This window comes from Notolabrus celidotus, chromosome 11 (assembly GCF_009762535.1).
Source record: "Notolabrus celidotus isolate fNotCel1 chromosome 11, fNotCel1.pri, whole genome shotgun sequence".
NCBI lineage: Eukaryota > Metazoa > Chordata > Actinopteri > Labriformes > Labridae > Notolabrus > Notolabrus celidotus.
In genome coordinates, this window is record NC_048282.1 from 19,957,246 (window position 1) to 19,978,952 (window position 21,707).

Genomic DNA, 21,707 nt, shown 5'->3' on the forward strand with positions numbered 1-21,707 from the left:
TTTTCTGCAGCCAGACTCAAGCGGATTCTCGATGAATTGCAGTTTATGACACTTCCGCATGGGCTTCATAGTTTGAGACTAGAGGTTGCCGCTTGGTTGTTGGTGACATTATCTTACGTTTTCATGCTATGATCGGACCTGGGATTGTTTTTTTAATTTGAATTGCTGAGGAGTGAGACATCTTACATTCTTACTATCTTTGCTGAGCGTTGGGCATGCAACACAAAGACTTGAAAGCAGCAGGTAAACAATGCATTGCACAATATATGATTGAGGAATGACACATCTCACATCCTTACTGTTTCTGCTGACTGTGGTGTAGCGCATACAGAACAGTCTGGAAACAACAGGTAAACAAAACACAGCAGCATGGCGTTGACCGATGCAGCACCACTGTGACGTAAACATTTCGAAAGCATTTGATTCAACTATGGAAAGAAAAGAGCTGCCTGTAAGATCTATGAACTGGAACTTACTTTTCATGTAAGCAAGTCAGTATTGTGTGAATGTTTGAGACGAAGGCATAGTGACATTCAACTTAACGGTCCAAAGTTAGAGCCACACTGTGTGAGTTTTACATTTAAACTTCCTCACCTTCAAACCTTTACATAATTACACTTTCTACACACACGTTTTCTCTCCTTCTCATACATCATCCCTCTCCTACCAACAAACACTAGAGCAAAAATTTACCACGCTGCACCTGTGTTTAACATGAATTAACATTTTTAATGGCATGATTTGAGTTAAATAGAGTAATGTTAAATCTTAACATTGATTACTAAACAAGAACTATTACTTTATTGTGCAATTCAGTATCCAGCTTGTTGAATAATCGGTTGGGGAATCGATGACTTGTCACCAATCAAAATAGTTCTTATTTGCAGCCCTATTATATATGGCATTGCATTGAATTGCATTTAAATTTTAGGGGTGTAACTACAAAGACGCAACTGAAAATAAGTTTCATGAATTTGCTATTAATGTAATTTACATAAAGATGGTCAAAATTATTTAAAGCATGTCACAATATATTAAAAGATGCCGCCTATGAAATGCTCATGTGGTTTCATCTCTCTCACTTTCATCAAAATCTAAACACAGAAAGCTCCAAAGTAATGTACCTGCTGTTGATGTTCATATTCCCACTGTGTGAATGTAAATAAGTGAACAGCATGACCTCAAGCGCATATTTATATACAAGAGGCAGGTGCTTGCTCTCTTACAGTCTGTTTTTCCCAGAGGATGGTAATTTTCAGCGTTACGCACAGTTGTGATCCAGAGAAGCACAGATACCCAACCTTCACACAAGAAAAGAAATGGGAAGGAGTAAGAGGGCCTCTGGGCTCAATCATGCTTGTGACTCAGCCACTTGGCCCACATGGGAGGGGGACCACACAACCAGGGATTTCTAATCCATGAGGCTCACTGCGCTCTGTCTGTCTGCGCTATAACCTACAGGCATTTCGAAGAGTCGCCCCATTCTGATAGAACTGCAAAGACATGAAAGCTCCTAAACTGAGAAGACCTTTCTTGTCGGATTACTTGTATTCCCCTTTCTTTTATTAAATAACTTTTTTGGTGTTCTTCCTGGCACACAGCCTCTGTGGTCTTGTATTTCGTTGTGAATCCGACCTCTGCATCCCCTCGGGTGGAACACGGCCTATTCACTGCAACTTTACAACACGGGGAAAGAAATTGGCTGCAAAGGCTGCCTGCAGTGGTAATCCACAATAAATCGAATACCGTAAATGTTGTACACAGACACTGACCAAGTGACAGGAATATATACTGTGCACACAAACAGACACACACACAGAGGCAAATGGACATAAACACACACGTATACATACCTATATGGCTCCTGTGTGCATGTGTGAGGGAGGCCAGACAGAGGGACAGCAGTAGACTCCACACACCTACTCCACAAATGCAAGGACCCCGTTCCCGCATTCTGCAAGAGACAAAATAACACTTGATTAGGAAATACAAATAAACAAATGGATTAGAGTTCACTGTATGATGCATGACTTTTTCAATTATGATATTTTTTAACAATGTTAGCAACATGACTTTCTGGATAGAAATATCTGTGTTTCATCCCTCTGCGCAGAATATCTGAAAAATTATTGGATGGATGTTGATAAAATTTGAACGCACAAATCATGGTTACAACAAGACGTCTAATGAGTTGAGTTATCTGTTGACCTAGCAGGTCAATATCCTTACTTATCCTATGAAATATCTTGATATCTACTGCATCGATTGGGACATTCAAGGTTCAGTGATGATGAATTCTAATAACATAGGGCTATGGTCGACTAGTCAGCAGAAAGTTTATTTCACTGAATTGACAGTACCCTGGGAGGAATCAGTGTAGGAGCTGTATGAAAGGAAAAAGCTTAGACATGAAGAAATGGCTGAAAATGAACAGGAAGAATTTAAAGTGAGGGTTTGTCCAGGTAAAGTAGGATGTATAGGGCAAGATCAACTATATTGTTACTGGGAGAACTGGGAGTGCATGGACTTTGCAAAAGACAGCAAAGGAGATGTCAGATGAAGCAAGACAGTGGAGAAGAAATAGGGGGAGAAATAATGTCAGTTTTGGGCCTAAAACAAGAGTAAGAGAAAACCGTTCATCTCCTTTTTTTTTTCTTTCTCTTATTCAACTCCTCTCATCTCCCTCATGAAAATAGGGTATGTGGAGCATGCAGCCTAACCTGGCTGGGGTCTAACCAGAGCTGACTGTTAAGCCTCTCAGAGGTGTTATGGGTCTAACTTGATGAAATACCGGTGAAAGGTGGAGCCTATTTGATAACCCCAGTGATGTACTAGCTCTTGCTGTCTGTCTATCCTCATCTATCTTCAAGCTTGGGTGTCGGGAGACATCAGGGGCCATATGTTATTTTATGTAACTTATCAGCAGAGCACAAATGTTGGGATGAAGGTGTAATAGGATGGGTTTCTTCACCGTGCACTTCTCCTTTTCATTAGAGCACAAGTAACTTGCGTTTATTCAAAATGTGTGATCCCCAAATTTTCTTATTCAAATTTTAAACTTGATTTTGAACCACCATGTTAGTGTTGTCATTGTTAGCATGTTAGCTCAGCCTCAGAGACCCACTCACATGGCTTGAGACTACAAGACTTTTGACAACCATGCTTCAGGGCTTGTTATTTTCGGAGAAAAGACAAAACTGATATTTTCACACTCACGCCCTACTTGACAAGTTAACATTGCCAAAGACAAATGATTGGAAGTAATTAGTCACTATAAACACCTTAAAATAAAACAAGGGATAGTAGCTAATAGTAAGAGAGAAATGAAGGGCAAAAAGGCAAAAGATTAGAGACTCTTCTAGCTCCAGATGAAGGACAGCTGATGCACAACACTTCACAACATTTAAGCCAAAGGCAGCACATAACATTTTCGAGCCATCACCACCTATCAGATTAAGTCAAAGCAAAGGCAAGATCCACTGTCATCACAACTCATTATTATCCTAAGGTTATTTTTTCATTGTCAGTTACTTGGTTTGGTCAAGGATGCTTGCTCACTGATCATGCCTGTTCCCCTTGGAATCTACTTCTCAGACATGGAGTTTCAAGACTCCTGCCACACCAAAGATCTGCATCTTTGTTGATGCCACCACAGTGCAGAGAACAGGGATTTCTTTTAAGCAGCCTCCTCCAAGAAAAAACATTTAAGCACTTAGCAATAGGTCCTCAAATCCTGCAGCATTTATTGATAGTAGATTGTTTTTTTAGACTCGCCTGCAAGGAAGGGTGGGCGATGTGGCAAAAATATCATGTCACAATTTGCTTGGCAGAATCACAATCTTGAATTTACCACAGCATTGACGGTCATTGTCAGCCCAGACACAGCACTGACCAGCTGCCTCGTGTGTGCAACGATGGTCCAAGAGTCAAGGCGGAGGGCGCGCCTCATATTGGACCCAGCTATATCCTCCTGTGCAATGGCCTGTAACCAATCCCTCTGATTTCTTTGTTGCTGCAGCAACTCCTGATCAATGTCATCATAAGGGTTTTTTCTGCTGGAGTTCACCAGTGTGTTTATTTGCCTCCTCCACCAAGACCTCCAACTCCATGGCTTCAAACTTCATTTTTCAGTCGGGCCACTCTGCTCTCCCAAACTCTCCATGGTGACAGCCTGTAGCACACGCAAAATCCTCATTTAAGGGCGGTCCACACCACTTCTGCACCTGTTATCACCCGCAACACGACCATAATAGCACATGCAATTGTTTTGTTTTCACACGCAATTTAGCGCTCGTTATTTGGGATCTTAGTAGATAAGGCCCTTAGTCTCAGACTCTTAATTCAAAAAATGTCATTGGGTTTTTTCTTTTCAATTGGACTCTGTCTCTGTGTTTGCTATCTTTGCGGTGCACAGCGTGTGTGTAATCTGATGCTGAGATACTTATTTTAGGTATTCTGATCAAAACTGTAATATCTCGTCCACAATTCATTCAGGGTTCACGGAAGACAAATCCAGCTAGTCTGAGTTTTAACTGAAGCTATGAGATATATCTCACAGGTGAGGTTTCTCTACATGGTTCCATAATGATGAGTCCTAACAACTTCAGAAATCATCTGACATTAAGGGAGCACAACTATGAAGTTTACGTTAATAGCTTGTTTAAAATGTCTAACAATGACTGGATGGATTTCCATGAAAAATGACAATCACGTTCTTTTTAGATTGAATTGTCCAGTTTGAGTGATACCCTGCCTGTCAGGTTTAAAATTTCTATTATTCCAGGTCCTTGGTTTAGAAATGTCTACAACATTCTCATCAGCCTCAGCTGCACTATGTCTGGTGCACATAAGCTAATATGATCACTGAAATACAGTTAACCCAGATGGCTAACACATAATACCAGCTTTTTTATGAGCATGTTATCGTTGTACTAGCAAGCACATTAGATTTTAGCTTACAGAGCAACAGAAACATACAAGCTAACATGGCTCTACAGTGTACACTCAGGCTTAAATCTTAAACAACCTAACAAGATAACTGTACATACACTCACACACTGTGTTAGTGTACCAGTCTGCTTTGGCAAAGAAAATAAAGTTACCCTGAGGCAATAACTGTTCACTGTTAACTCATTCAAACAGAAGAGGAGATAGTGAGTGACAGGCAGAGAGGATTGAAGCAATGAAAGACAGAGGATTGGAAACTATCATTACTTTAGAAACTCTGTGTAATTTTATATCTTGGCAGTTGAAAGAAAAACTTCAAAAATAGAGACGATCCAAGTTCTCTGTCTTGGCTGCCCAGTGATTAAGTTACTGCCTGAGTGTTTGTAAACTTTGATGGTTGCAAAATGATGGCATCTGTTACTGTGATGCAAACTAAAGCAGTCCAAAGCTTTTACAGCCTGCTCAGGTCTGATAAATGTCTGCAGAGGACATGCAAATTGTAAATGGGCAGTGAAACCTTATGGTAAATAATAATGAACATTTCCAATTATATAACGAGTCAAATCAAATTAATCAGTAATAAAAAACAACAACAGAAAGTAAGACTTTTAAGCAATATACTTTTAATAATTGATTTCTTTTTTTATTTAATCGTCTGGATAAGATGCAAATGATAAGTAAACACGCAAACACAAATCTCTTGTTGTGTGTTTGTGTGTCTGGAGAAACAGACAGGTGGTGAGTGGGGATGGGAATTATAATAGTGCTTTATATTCTTAGCACTATGCATGACAGAAACTTCCTCACTAGACAAACTCCTTTTGTCCACCAGGGAATCTGTGTTTTTGCAACTCTGCTTGTATACATATGTGTTAGCATGGAAATAAACAACCCGAGGAGGCAAACAAAGACTAAAACATAACAGGACTAACACTTAAAAAGCAGTTTCAGCTCAAACACGCTGTGTTGACATAAAAATTAAACAGGTTCTGAAAGTATCTGAAGTGTCTGGGGGATGGAGATTTGCTTCAAACACTTACCCAAGCTACTTGTACTAACTGCTCTAAACTCTCCACCTACATGAGTAGATAGTCTTTATATATCCTGGCAGGGGGAGCTTTCACCCAAATTGGAGTGAAGAGGATGTTGACTTACTCTTCAAAGTGTGTTTTTGTGCTCTTAAGTGCTGCATTACGAATTTTTCAGGAGGAGGCAGTCGCTACAATGAACACTCAGACTGGGACCATAATGTGCTGGTGGTCTAATAGAGTGGTTCTACATAGAAAATACAAACTCAATAAGTGGATGTGTTAAGTTGACCATAAAGCTCTTGACTGATTATGAAACAAGCTGAAATTAATACAAATGCCTCCATGACCTACAAAAGCAAACAAGATCACAAGGAAGAAGACTGACTAGGGCTAAGTTGTTCTTTTAAATTGATGGTAACCAGCGCTACTGTGTCAGTGTCAGGCAAACAACACAGCACACAGACAAGAAGTGCCTTTTTTACATGTACCTAAAAAAAAGTCAGTGAGTGATACGTTTAAGGAAGCAGGATGGTGTTTGTGTTACAGATTTACATGGCACATGCCCATGGAGGTCACTGAATACCTGATATGAAACAATATAAAGTGTACACCGTTTAGAATGGTTCCAAGAATCTAAGCCATATATGGTACAGTCTTTGCTGCTTAGAGTGGCTCCAGGAATTTGTAAGATGGGCACATAACGCGTTGTCAATGTACGACAAATTGACGTCACGAACAGAATTCGAACCTGTCGACAACCCGTGATGTGCAGATGCAGAAAGAACTTTGTGACACTGGCTTGTCCTTAGAGTAATCAGCTTATTACAAAAAAAACAGCACCAGTGTCAAACAAGCATTCCGGACTGCCTGGGAGGACGACTCAGCCAGATTGTGTCTCTCTCCCGAAGGCTGTTAGACACGTCCTTTACAGGTTTAGGTGATGTCCACAACACACACACATTTCTCTTCTCTCAACATGTGGTTTACATTAATACTGGACTCCAGCTCTGTTCATATAAGGTTGTTGACTGTCACCGTAATTTACAGGACAGGAAAGGGGCTCCCATCTTACAAATTCCTGGAGCCACTCTAAGCAGCAAAGACTACCATATATGGCTTAGATTATTGGAACCATTCTAAACAATATACGCTTCATATTGTTTCATATCAGATACTTCATCACCATAATCAACTTAATCAAAAGTAAGTATTTTCAGCTATAGGGCTATTAGGCATGGTTGGTTCGAGTGACAGGTGGATCCCAAGGCAAAGTCAGTCAACTTAACTTCCTGATGTCTGTGTAATTTGTGTATTTTATTTTCAAATTTGTACAAAGAACCTGTCCCTCTGTGTGGTTTAGTGCACTAACTGTCGGCCCAATAAGTGTGATTGTGCTTGCTATACCTGACTTGTTGTCTCATTAGCTGTACATAATTAAATTGTCAGCCATAGAGTTGGGTTTTGACTATGAGCTATACAAATCATGGACATAGTCTCTTTGACCTCACCCATTGGTTTTATGGCAAATTCTTTGGCGAATAACATATTTGAAATGCTGACTCAACCTTACTTTCAATCAAACTAGACTTTTAGGCCCCTGGCAAACAGCTGTGATGCACCTATCTGCCTATCAACTCAGCTGTGCCACTATTTATGCAAATGTATGATAAATCTTACCCTTAATTACTTTTTTAAAAGATGCATTATAAAAAAATCACAGTGTGTATGAACAAATAAGTGATCTGCATACCCAGAACCGTTTTTTTTTTTGACAGGCTGTAAACCTGTTTAATTTTGCAATATAAAAAGAAGGGCATTTAACATTGGACCGAATGGAGGTTCATTGGCTTTTGCAGACAGCCTCAAGTGGACATTTGAAGAACTGCAGTTATTTGCACTTCAGTATTGGCTTAATATTTCAACACTGAAGGCTGCTGCTTGTTTTGGACTTTTTAGATTTCAATCAACCAATCACTATTTATACAGAGCCATTTCATACTAAATGTTATTTCAATACACTTTACAAAAATAGCAGGTACATCTTCATGTCCAATCTCTCACTCCTCTCCAGCTCCACCCTTTACTAAGTATGTTCACTTCTGGCTCCAGGAAACCAACAAGGTGGCGGCAAATTGCCAATCTCAAGGTTGTAAAAGGTTGAGACTCTAATGAGTGATGTCTATTTTTAATTAAGTCTATGGGTGGGACTCTGTAATGTGTGAGAATATTTTTATGTTGCCTAATTTACTTTTCTAGCAATGACTTGAGAAGAAAAAAAAGAGCTGTAAATACTTTAGAGGAGAGATGTGATGATGTAAGTAAAACAAACCAAACTTTCCAGGTTTGTGTAAGAGTCTGTGCAGATTAGCTTGGTGTGGATAAGATTATACACACACCTGGTCGGGTCTCATTGCGAGTGCGTGCTGGTCTGTTTATTTGTGAACATGTATTTGGGCACATAGCAGCGTGCGTGCGTGTGGGTGTGTGTGAGAGCTTTGCCATGAGGAAGTGCGTGTGTGTTAAGCCCTGGCTTGACTTCTTAGCTGGCTGTGTGAGTCATCTGGCCATGCAGCCAGGCATTTCTAGAGCTTGCAGAAGCCGCAAAGCCAGACAGGCTGAGCCAAGGCTTTCTCTGGTTAGAGGGCATCAAACACACACACACACACACACACATATATATATATATATATATAAGTATTTATATATATTCTATATAGTCTGGGTTATTTTCGCTTTCGTCTTTTCTCTCATTCATCTCTCCTCCTCATCTGCATCTTCCGGATCCTCTCCCTTCTCCTATCCCTTTCCCACTGTCCGCACCTTTGCTCTGCCTGTAACAAATAATTAGCAAACAAAGCAGATACGCCGCTCGCTTCCTCCCCGGCTCATTTAGACACACAGCAGTGTTTGTGATGATGCAGTGCCACTTCATTTTGCCTTGTTGTTTGGTCTGTCTGCTGCAGAACTAGTGGGTGTGTGATATAGAAATGAACTCAGAAAGGAGCAGGGAGAGAGAGTGAGTGAATAGAGATTTTGTGTGTGTGGGTGTGTGTGAGTGTGTGTGTGTGTGTGTGTGTGTGCATGTCTGATTGCTCAGGAACACAGGGTTCTGATCAATAGCTTCTAAATGGCTCACCTCTCCTTCAGTATCAAACTCAGTGACTCATGTTCACTCACTCACTCACATGAACAAACTCACAAGCAAACGCAGCTTTCATCCTTCTTATACAAAAGGATGCTATGGCTGACTGAATGGACATGTCTGTTTTTACATGTGTTTGCATTTTGTTGCAGTTCATATGCATTGATAAAATCCCCCCCATCTGGGTGCTCTGGACGTCTCTTAATAATAATAATATTCCCTCAACTCTTTTAATCACATCAACCTGTTTGAAAAGCAGGAGGAAGCAGTATTGTGTCCTCTGACCTTGCATGATGTAGCTTTTATGAAATGAACATGGAGCTGCAAAAAGAAAAGGAGTAGCGAGAAATGGAGTTGGAGAAAGAGTGGTCTCTGATGGGTTCTGCAGTCTGTTCCATCCCTTTAATTAGTCCCATTGGAATGTCCTCACCGCTCCATCCGGCTGATCAGCTTCCCCTCTATATATATTTCCAGTCTGTAATAGTGTGTGTCGGTGTGTGTGTGTTTGTATGCATCATAGCTAAAGCTGGATGGACATCTCCCGGGCATTTTGAGATCCCCACGGTGGAGGAGAAAAATGTAGTGGCAATGCATCAATATTCAGTTTTTTCAGAGTTTCCATTCCCTGAGATATCTGCCATTCGGAGGCCTGGATGCTTGTACTCTCATTGTCAACTGCAGCAATAAAGATGAGTTTAACTTTCAGAAGATCAGATCATTTCTTAAATGAGAAAAATGAATGTGTGGGTTTAGATATCAAGAATTGGTTTTTAATTGTGTCAAGTAGAGGGGTAATTGTTTTAAGAGGACTAGTGGGTATGATAAGATGCTATTTCACACCTTACCTCTTAGCTTGGGTTTAAGAGGAACTGTCATTTGCCATTTCTTGTGTTAGGATTGGGGGTTGGAGAAGCTGTCAACCAATAAAGAACAAGTCTAAAAGCACTAGAAGAGCAGACTGAGGCTGTTTTCGAAATGGCCTGGTACATACTACCTACTAATGTAGTAGGCCTACTACATACTATGTTTGAATTTAGTATGTAGTATGACTTTTCTGTTCGATCTGTGTTGCAGCATGCTGGGCCAGGCGTCACTGAATTTCCAGTTTTGGAAAGCAGAAGTAAACAACAGCCAAGCTGATCGATGAAGTGCTTCTTTAGCATCACTGATGATTTAAAAGTTAAGAAGTGGTTTATATAGAATTTAATATTGTTCACAGCACCTAAAAACTGAGTTCCCCCCGTCAAAAAATGAAGAAAAAATAAAAAGCGGAATGAGCGCTGTGCATTATGGGAAACAGTACGCGAGGCAGACTGGTCCGATGCATACTGAGACATTTTCCCAAATCAGTAGACATCCGGGGACTTTTGCCGTACTGCAGATTTTGCTCTTTTTCACATACTACTTACTACATACTGAATTTTAGCCAAATCAGTATGTACTGCTAGTAGCCTATAGTAGGCCGTTTCGAAAACAGACTGAGTAATGTGTTAATTTTCTCTGAAAGCAATACAGGGCATGCCGTTTTTTAAGAGTAGGTAAGGTAAGTAGGTAGGATTAAGCCTAACGACAAAATATACACTACTGTTGATCCTTATGCTGACTGGGGTCTGTAGTCTATTGGTTAAGTTATTTCTCTTTTATTAGTACATGTTTGCTCATTATTGAGTATAGAGCGATGTTTTCAGTGATCAAACAAATATTTGATAACAGCAGTGTGTGCAAGCACTCAGGCTGTGCAGCAGTGATGTCATGATATAAACCTCCATTATTCTAGTTGGTAGGGTTTTTTTTCCTCACAGAAGCAATAAAAAGCAGTGTCACTCTCTTGCTTGTCACCAAATTCGTCTTAAACTTTCCAACCAATCAGTTACCTGACAGTCTGTAAAACTTGTTGTTGACACTTCCTCTATTTGCTCTGTATTGTTTAATATTTCCTTGAGTATAATTTTGTCACCATATATAAAAAACCTAGAAAAATCAAACCTGGCTCTTTTTCTTTCTAGAAATTAAAAAAACACAGACCCTCTCTGTCCCTCATTATGTGGTGCCACCACTGAGGTCATTGGTACCCTAATGGTAGCTTGCTGCGCTATGCAAAGTCGCACTATCAAAGGAAAATGGAAGATATTGTCTGATATTGTCAACAGGCAGCAAAGTAGAAAGGAGAGAACACTGAGATGATAGAAAGGATAGATGAAAGGTAAGGAGACGAGTGCATAGAAGCAAGGAAAGAACAAAAGCAAACAAGACAAGGGTGAGGGAGTGGAAAGGAGACAAAGGTCCACAGTAAGTCTATGAAGGGACTGTTTGGACGTCTTGGTAATAGAGGTGTAGAGGAACAGGTATTTGTACCGAACCGTTTCAGTATGGCACCAAAACAGTCTAGTCGTAACAGCGTTCATTCAACAGAAACATGGCATGAGTGATCCAGAACGACAATTAGCTGAAAATCAAATTATTGTATTGTATGATTTTATATACAATTTGTTCATGACAACCGCAGCCCATGAATTGTTCTAGATCAGGCTTCAATTTAAGGAAACGTGGTAGTTGGCCAAAATAACTCAGTGACGAATTGTTGGTGAGAACTTTAATATTTGTTTCTCTGCATAAACCAACACACACAGAAACCAAAAGGGACATCTTGCTATTAGAAGAGAGAATAAGCCATTCAAATTTACAAGTATGTGTGATGTGAATGTAACTTCTGTGGTGGTACAATAAACGTAATTTCCACAGCAGGGAAGGAACACAATAATATGATGATTTGTCAGAGGAAATGTGTGTATTCTTGAGTCATAATGGTTTGTTTTGTAGCCAGAGTTAGGACTGCGTCTCTCCAAACTCTAATTGCAACCTCGGGAGATTTCAGCTTGATTAGGCCTCCCTGATCCTGCCAGGAGCATGTGTAGCTATGTGTATGTGTGTATAGATATGAGTGTGTGCTTCATGTGTGTTTCATTAATGAAATCGAAAGTTTGCCCTTTGAGGATAAATTCAGTCCATGTGACCTGTGGAGAAAGCCTGTGGCTCCAAATTAAGCCTCCAATTTAACAAGCATTGTTGAAACTTAGTGCTGTGTGCGTGTGCGTGTGCGTGTGCGTGTGTGTGTGTGTGTGTGTGTGTGTGTGTGTGTGTGTGTGTGTGTCAGGGGGAAACAGTAAGGAAGATTGTAAGAAAAGGGAGAGAAAATGAGGAGTGGGAGGCTTTAGGTTCCCTCCTCGCCCATTCCCCCGGCCTCTTATCACTCGTTGACTAGTTAACCATATTCTATGACTTGAGCAGAGCGCACATCACAGACCTGACATTCACATCTTTCAAATCAGCTTTTGCCTGCCACTACTCCCACACGTGTGTCCTATCTCTCCCCCCCCTCTCTCTCTCTTTCTCTCTCTGCTCTGTCACTATCTGCCGCCCACCGTGCTAACCTGGAGAACTCGTTAGACCGCAAGGTACAATCCTGATGTCACTACAAATCCATCGTCCCTACACGACACGGCCCTCCCCCTTAAAACATCCCCAGGTCAGACACAAAAAAAGACACGCACACAAACATACAGAAACAACACACGGCTGCAGAGTCTGTCTGCTGACAGTGCACATCCAGGTGGTAAACGCAGTTGTGTTGTCTGAGCCTTTTCTATCGCCCACAAGTCCAACAGCATCAGACAATAAAGAGAAAGGGCCCTCACCTACAGGCGCAGGCTACAACATAAGCTGGCTCAACGCTGCAAAAATAACATCAAAGTCCCTCTCTCTAAAGAATACACAGCACAACGCTTTCATATTTATCTATCACATTTTGACTACACTTCAATTTTCAGCAAGGTTCTTGGGCAATAACAGAAAAAAACACTTTGAACTAAATAAACAAATGCAAAGCAGGGATCTCTCGGAGCTTTGGAATATAGGAAATATATTAAAGCAAAAATGCAAATGGCCTCCACTGCGCGCTCCCTGAGAGCGGATAGCGTCAGGCATGGGGGGAAAGCTGTGGGAGAAAAAATAATCCAGAGGGAAGAAATGGCTTCTTTAATTCAATTTCAATCCAGGCTTTTTGACTTTTTGTAGCCTCTTGGCTGGGATTATTCAAGAGTGAGATGAGCAAAGTGGAAATCCATCCAGCGCTATAAGCCTTTGTTGACAAATGTAGCTGTTGTTCTGAAGCAGCGAGAACAACAGTTCAAATTGAAACAGTTTTACACCAAAGCTCAACATTTCTGGACGAGTATTATGAGGAGCTGAGGCAGTTTAGTATGAGTGTTATCAAAGAGAGCTGGACTATAGCTCAGACACACACAGGGCTCTGCTTCTCCAGCACAGCCTAAGAGGAGTCCAATGTGTTCCCCTCAGATGACAGACAGGTGGAAGTGACCAGCAGTACAGCACTTTCTCTCTCTTTGTCCTCCCCCTCTCTCAATCTCTGTGCTGGAAAAAAAAAATTTCATCACACTGAGGTTTTTCAGAGGACCGGCACTTTATCTCATCTCCAACGCCCTCAGCTGGTATATTTAGAATGTGTACCTCCTCCCCTTCTTTTAATGTCTTTCTCCTCTGCATGACTAACACTTGTTAATTTCGTCATTATTGGTATGAATGCATTATGCGTCATTCCCCAACCTGCTCAGTATAGTGGAGTTAAATTATATTTAAAGTGTAGCTCTTTGTATTGTTCTAGCTTCTAAACTGTAGGATCAGCTATCTCTTTATAGAGATTAATTAAAGTTAAAGCACCATCAAATGACTCAGATGGTATCTTGTTTTCATTTTGGCTGATGTGCTCTGCCTCTTGCTTTCCACCAGGACCAAGTATCACAGCTCGCTAAGAGGCTAGTGGACAAACTCAGGACAAAACCCAGAATATTTTCGATCCCTTGAATCGGATCATTTGCACTTTATATATAGATACTAAAAACTCAGTAGGTGCATCACAGGTATATCTCATGTAAGTATACCACAGTTTTAAATCTGTGAGCATATTCCAGTGTTTGCCCACCAGTCAATATCGATTCATGTCCATAGACTGTATAAAATATGGACATAGGATCCGTGACGTCACCCATCTGTTTCTGAGGAGCTGTTTGAAGCCAATCGACAGCGGCAGTCATATTTCTGCTGTCGAGCGATTGCGATGTAAAGAGGCGGAGTTTGAGCCTCCTAGCCAACAGCTACAGTGTTCCCGCAGGCAGCTGTGCCTCTCATTGGAAGACTCTTAATCTCAATATCTTCCAAATTGCTGCGTTAGAAAAAAATTCACACCCCTCACAGTGTTAGCTGATCAAGAAATGAGCTATTCAGACTACACCCGTCTTTTGTACCAGGCTGTAAACATGTTTATTTCTGCCATTCATGTGTATGTGACTTCCAGTACTTCAGGAGCCAGCCTCAAGCTGATCCTGGATGAACTGCAGCTTTTAACAATTCCGCATTGGACTCATATTTTTAGACAGGAGGTTGCCGCTTGTTCATATCACCAGCAGCGGTTGTTTTTACCACAGCCAATAGGATTGGGCAAATGATAGAATAGAGGGAAATACCTGAGAAGCAGAGCTAGCATGGGCACCAAAAGTATTTTCTATTGTGTTTCATAAATCTGTGAAGAAATCTTGGACAAGTCTTTAACTCAAACTGAATATACTCTACAATTATTGGTAAAGAAAATCAAATATGTATCAGTAGCTCACAGCAGTTGAAATCAACTTAGTGATTCAGTTTATGATGCTGCCTTGGTAAAAACTTAATGAAAGTCTGTTAGAGTCCAAAAAATAATCATACTGTAAATGGTAACTTGTAAATAATAAATGAATGAATAATGAATAAATAAATGACAGCCTTTATTACCCCTGTTGGGTATAACAGTGTTTTGATCACGCTTGTTAATTAAAAATAATGTGATGAAGTTTGAGGTCACCATGCCATCAGTGACATATTTCAATATTGTTTCATTAAATCAACTCTAAGAAGAATTTCTATGTTTTAATCCTATTAAATCCACACCACGGCCGGCTCAGAGGAAACCTCGCATGTTGCTCTCTAGAGAGAATGAACTGAAATGTCCAGTGTGGACCACACACAGACACACACACCACTCTGAGAGGTTGTCCCTACAGGACAACACTCAGACACTCTGAAACCAACACACACACACACACACACACACACACACACACACACATACACACACACACACACACACACACACACACACACACATACACACACACACACACACACACACACACACACACACACACACACACACACACACTTTCCTGAAAGCATACAGTGAGCACTCAGCCGGCTCAGTAGCCAGCTTGCATGCAGTATATTTTCTAAAATCAGCCTGGTTGGGTTTAGAGACTATAGTCGTCGTCTTTTGGGAACTCCAGGAATGCTATAAGCAAACCTCATCCAGAGTTGGAGTGATTCATGTATGTCGATAGAGGACTTCCAAAGGCTGCTGGTTAAAGTTCACTGAGGGGAAAAATGTGATGAAAAAAAAGGAAAAAAAAAGAGAGAGGGAAATAGATGGAGTAGGGTTCAAGTATATCAGGAAGGTCAACAATCTACTCTCTCTGCTGCTGCTGCTGCTGCTGCTGCTGCTGCTGCTTCTGCTGCTGCTGTTGTTGCTGTTGTTGTTCCATTTTAGAGAGAAGGTGATAATAATGATACGTAGGTAATAGGGCTGGATATTGGCAAGGATCTCATGATTTAATATGTTTCATGATACATGGGTCATTGTACGTGTTGTGATACTTTGCAGTAGAGATAGACCGATAAGGTTTTTTCAGGGCCGTTACCGATACCGATTTTTAGTAGTCAAGGAGGCCGATATTTGGAGCCGATCTTCATTTGCAGTAAAAGGGGAAAAATTGGCGTCAAAATTTTGAATGATACAAACTCCAACACTTCACCCTTTTTAAATTCCTTTAAGCATATGTTTATAAAACAGCTTTTCAGATTTGCAACATGTTAAAGGTTTTTTTTTTATCTTAGACAATAAACATCTTTGTTTTAAAATTCTAACACAAAGTGCAGGGAGCTCCCAGGCTCAGCAGCATGTCTTATAAAGTTAAATGAAAACTTAAAAAATGAATAGCTCCCTAAAGTTTTCTACAGTAAATAAAGTTTTCCAAAATGTCGATATAACTGAAATGTTAATCTTTCACTTATCTTTGTTTTATGGGGGTATTTCAGTGTTTTTGAACTGGGGTTGTATGAGTTTTAAATCACTAGTAGTTGTAGGGGCCACAACAGATGCTGCAGTTGTAGGGGCCACAACAGCTCGGCCCCTGTGATGAGAAACTGCAAGGAGAAATGGAACACAACCTTGGCTACGGTTTCTGCAGACGGTGTCGTTTCTGCCACGTGATTTAGTGAATTTTGAAGGATTCCAACCCGAGCACTCACTTCTGTTTGGGTGTATGCTCTACTTGGAGTTACCTGGTGGTGTGGCTGCATCAGAGCCAAAATAAAGCGGTTTAAATTGATCTCTTATTGGCTGTCTGTTTTTTTAAAAAGGCTGATGCCGAAATGCGTCAAAATGCTGAATATCGGCGCCGATAATCGGCCAGGCCGAGAATCGGCCAGGCCGAGAATCCGTCTATCCCTACTTTGCAGTACTCTGTTGTTGAGCTCATAGACATCCTACAGAACAGGACTTAGAAAAAACATAGCACTCAGGTGATGTGAGCTTTGTGCATGTTTATTAGTTCCTTAGAGCGTATCTGCTCTATAAATAAGATCATACTCATTTGTTTTACCCCAATGTTTTCATCAGCAGCGCTAAAGACATTTTGAATTAATTTATGTATCCATGTGAGGGGCTTGGAAATTGTTACTATTCTGAAAACAAATATTGTGATTGATATTTTTGCACAGCCATTAAGTAGGTACACGTAAGTAGATGAGAGGTAGGGGTTAGTTATATGTGTCAAAGCAACTCTTTATCCCTTACAGGAAACATTAAAGAGGGGAAAAGGAGCCTGAGAGAAGCTTGAAATGTAAAGGTGCATCTAAAGAAGTACACTAGGAGGAGAGTTTCGAAACAACAATGCAGAGTTCACAACAGGGCGTCACACTGATGGCTTCAGCCCTCTCTGGTCTCATTCTGTAACTCTCATAAACTCCATGCTTCAGTCCTATTTCTCTGCCCTAAATGCATAATTTTGTAAATGAAGCATCTGCTTGGGTGGTCCCAGCGGGCCCATGTGTAACAGGCTGTGGCTGACACACACAAGGAGCCACAAACACACCACCGCACGAAAAAAAATAGTTTTGCTAATCGTCCCTAAAAATATGCACCTTTGAGGAAGAGTCTTTGAGGGAAAGGGCAGCGCTGTACAAGTTGGTAAAATGAAATATAATAAGTTGCAGAGGGATATTTGCAGGGATGTTAAAATGCTGATTCCCACAAAGACAAGGAATCAGGACACTAAAGTGGTTCGCTGCTGTGGACTGAGACAAATTGTGTATTGAGGTTTTGCTGAATTAGGACAGGCCTTTATCAAAAGTGCATTGTTCTGTGCAAGTCTGCTGCTGCTGCAGCTGCACAGATAAACGGCACACTCTGAGCTGTCAGACAAATAATAAGCTGGGAATACTGCTAAGAATCGGTTGTCAATATTTATTTGCACAACATCACTGTACGCATGAAGTCACTGTTTCTATAGTAACATAATCCTTGGTGTATCGGTATGACAATAGGAATTAAACATGATTGTGGCAGAGAGTTGGAGTGGAACCATATCAATACAAACCTGCTTCTGGGGCAGCAAAGTGTGGTTAAGGCAGCTCTGTTTTATTGTAAACACTAAACACTGTCTTAACACATTCAATTGTTGGGTTTCTTCTTCTTTTTCTTCTTATATTCACAAAAAAGAGATTAAAGTAGCTGCAGCTTTGTTGCTCATAATTAAGGAACGATTTTTCTAATTCAGGGTGCATGGATGTGTTCCCGCATCTATTCAGATCTAGAAAGAGAGAATAATGATGTCTGAGGCATGTTTCACTTCTTGATATCAACACATAACAAACAGTGTGATGCATTACAAACGTCACCTTTTCTCACACCTACACCTTCACCTTCACCTGCACACATCCTTCCTTATTGCTTTCCTATTCCACCTCTCATTCTGTTTCTCATCACTTATGCATGCTGTTTTTATACAGGTTACCATGATTTGCTGTGTGCCTATCTGTACTCTAATTGTGTGTGTGTGTGCGTGTGTGTGCGTGTGTGTGTGTGTGTGTGTGTGTGTGTGTGTGTGTGTGTGTGTGTGTGTGTGTGTGTGCGTGCATGCGTGCATGCATGCGTGTGTGTGTGTGTGTGTGTGTGTGTGTGTGTGTGTGTGTGTGTGTGTGTGTGTGTGTATGTGTGTGTGTGTGTGTGTGTGTGTGTGCATGTGTGTGTGTTGTACTAGCAACCTGCAGCCACAGATAGCAGCAGAGCAGTAATGGTGTATAACTCATCCTAATGATGCAACAGTGAAGCAGCAGGTAAGGTCAGTGCTAGATACTGTGGTGGAAGGTGAACTACCTGGACATCGCACACACAGACACACACATCTAAAACGTACACACACTCTTGGACAAACTCATGAATGAATCAATCTGAGACAAACACAGCTCCAGGCCCATAAACATTTACCCTGCCAGTCTTCATATCACTCCACATTCACCCCCCCATCTAGGCTTGCAACCCATTATTTCTTCTTGTGTCCTTTTTCTTCCCTATCCCCTCCCCCTCCTCCCTCTGTCCCAATCCCTCTGTCTCTTGGTGATATTGTTGGAGGTCAATCGACACCCTGAGGAAGCAGGTTGATGAATAGATCCATGATTACTGCCTGTAATTACAGTGTCAAATGAACTGTTAGGTGTCCAGTATGTGCAGGTTCTGTTTGTGTGTATGTGTTCTTTCCTAATGTGTGAGTCAGCTCCCCACAGATGCACTTGCAATATCAGCATACACAACAACAGATGGGCTACAGTTACACCCACAAACACACATGCAAGTCCACACACAGGCATGCAAAAAAAAATCCAAGGTATCATTTATCATCGTCTAACGAAAGCAGCACGTGCAATCAGAATATTTATAGCTGCATGCATGTTGGTGTGTGTCTGCCAGGGCTAGGCAGGTGATCTTCCAAACATTTAACCACAATACATAACGTCATAGCAAATTCCCCACAGCAGGACCCTCTTCACACTGCCAGTAAGTCCAGCAGATGAGGAGATTTGGCACACACCTCCTCACACACACAGTAACTCCCATCACAAGTTATTGCCAGCATTTCAGGATGAGCTATTGACTTATGCACACATCCCTCCATCAGACATGGTAATAGAGAGCTGCAGCCACTGGGGCAGGCACATCGGCAGCTGGGCTGGCAGGAATCGGAGGCAGACAGACGGACAAACAGTGTTTGCTTTTTCTGCTGGGTGGAATTACGTCTCCTTTTGTTTCTGTCTCACTCTTTTTACTCTGCAGCGTGATCAAATCAGGGCTTGAATCCACGGGTAAGAGGTCTTTATTAGACCTGCAGTAACTGAAATTTGGCAAGAAGAAGACACAGCTTTGCCAGATTTTTGTCTTTTATCTAATAAAGCAAACTTGTTAGCAAACAGCCTGTTATTCACACATACAGCATGCACTGAGCAGTTGTTGGAGGCATGGTTGTGACGACCCATTGTCTAACCTGCTCCCTCAGCTTGGTTTTTGGTCTCTTATAGCACCTGGAGGAATTATGTGCCTCTTCAGCTTTTAAATGTCTCACAATTCTCACCAGCTATTTCCTACTGCATCATTCTGCTGTTAGGCTCCAGACAGGTATAGTTGTAAAGTTGGTTTGTAGTCATTTTACACTGAAAACAGCAACTATTGCTGATTAAAAATCCTAATCTGCATTTCCAAACAGCATGGTGTTGGCTCCTCAGGCTTCAACTCTCCCCTAAATTGGTGCTGTTACTTCTATTGTTTGTTATAAACCATCTAGCAAAGTGTAACCACTCACTGTAGACAGGTTCCTAAGTGAAGTGTTATCTTAACACAGCTTCACATGGCTATGACTGTGATTGTCTCCAACATATGACACAGGCAAGAAATGTATATGATGCAATCTATCAAATCAGTATAGCTAAGTTTATTTTGTATCATGTGAAATGTGTAAATGTTTACTTTACATCTGTCACCCTTTGCAAAGAGGTTGCTCTTGACCCCTCAACTAAACTAATGAGTCGTGTGCAGGCTCGTAATAGATGATGGAAAAATACAAACGGTTGTTTCAAATCAAGGGACAAGAGCATAGACTGTATGAAATATGGACGTGGTATCCGTGACGTCACCCATCTGTTTCTGAAGCGCTGTTTTGAGGCCAATCGTCGTTGTCAGCCATATTGCTGCTGTCGAGCAATTGTGATGTAAAGAGACGGGCTTTGACCCTCCTAGCCAACAGTGACAGTTTTCAATCTGTCAATCAAGTCAGCTGTGCCTCTCATTGGAAGACTTGTAATCTCAATATCTTCAAAATTGCCACGTTAGAAAAAAATTCACCCCCCTCACAGTGTGAGCTGAATCGAGAAATGAGCTATCCAGACTACACTCGTGTTTTTTACCAGGCTGTAAACATGTTTATTTCTGCTGTAAAGATCGTCTTTTTTGAATTGGTGTGTATGTGGTTTCCGGTACTTCCGGAGCTAGCCTCAAGCTTCAGCATTGGACTCATATTTTTAGACCGGAGGTTGCCACTTGGAAAAGAGTCAAATTGTTCAGTGGGTTCAAGACAAAGAGTCAAAGGTCAGATTATTAAAATTAGGTGTCAACCAAGCGGCAACCTCCAGCCGTAAGAAATTAAGCTAATGCAGAGGTGCTAAAAGCTGCAGTTCCTCGACTGTCCATTCGAAGCTGGCTCCGGAAGTACCAGAAACCACATACACACCTATTCAAAATAGCCCAGCTTTACAGCACGAATAAACATGTTTACAGCCTGGTACAAAGAATGATTTTAGCTCAGTTCTCTTTTGGCACACACTATACAGGGATTAATTTTTTCATAACTCAGCAGTTTAGATGATGTTAAGATTACAAGTTTTGCATAATTAGAGGCACAGCTGACTTGACTGACAGGCGGGAACACTGAAGCTGTTAGCTGGCAACCCGCCTCTTTATCTCACACTAGCTCGACAGAAGTTAGTTTGAGTTCCGCCGAGGATAGGCTTCAGAACAGTGCTTCAGTAACAAATTGGTGATGTCACGGAAATTACGTCTATTTACTGTACAGTCTATGGTGTAAACCCAAAACACAGCACTTTTTGTGTTCATAGGAGCAGAAATAAACTGTAGTAGATCATTTTGTTTTCTGCAATCTGATTATACAGGGAAACATTTTCCTGCTCTATCACTACAAGCCGAGTGAATCATTTATACTGCTTTGCCTCTTACACCCGTGTACCTGCAAGACACATGTGCGCAAGCACATACAAACATGTTCCAGACATGCAGAACTCTGTTTACAGGGATGCACGGCATGCACAACATGAAATATTTGCATAGCCAAGCAGTGCACCTAATCAAATTCAGAGCT

General features: G+C 41.1%; 1 protein-coding gene across 1 annotated transcript in view; it reads right to left on the bottom strand.

Moving 5' to 3' along the window:
- Positions 1-21,707, bottom strand: part of LOC117821822 (chemokine-like protein TAFA-2) — a 99,382-nt gene that overhangs the window by 44,950 nt on the left and 32,725 nt on the right. Inside the window, exon 2 of the mRNA XM_034696336.1 lies at positions 1,854-1,954. Coding sequence (XP_034552227.1) covers positions 1,854-1,953 — 100 coding nt within the window. The 5' untranslated portion in view covers position 1,954. The remainder of the gene's footprint in view (positions 1-1,853; positions 1,955-21,707) is intronic.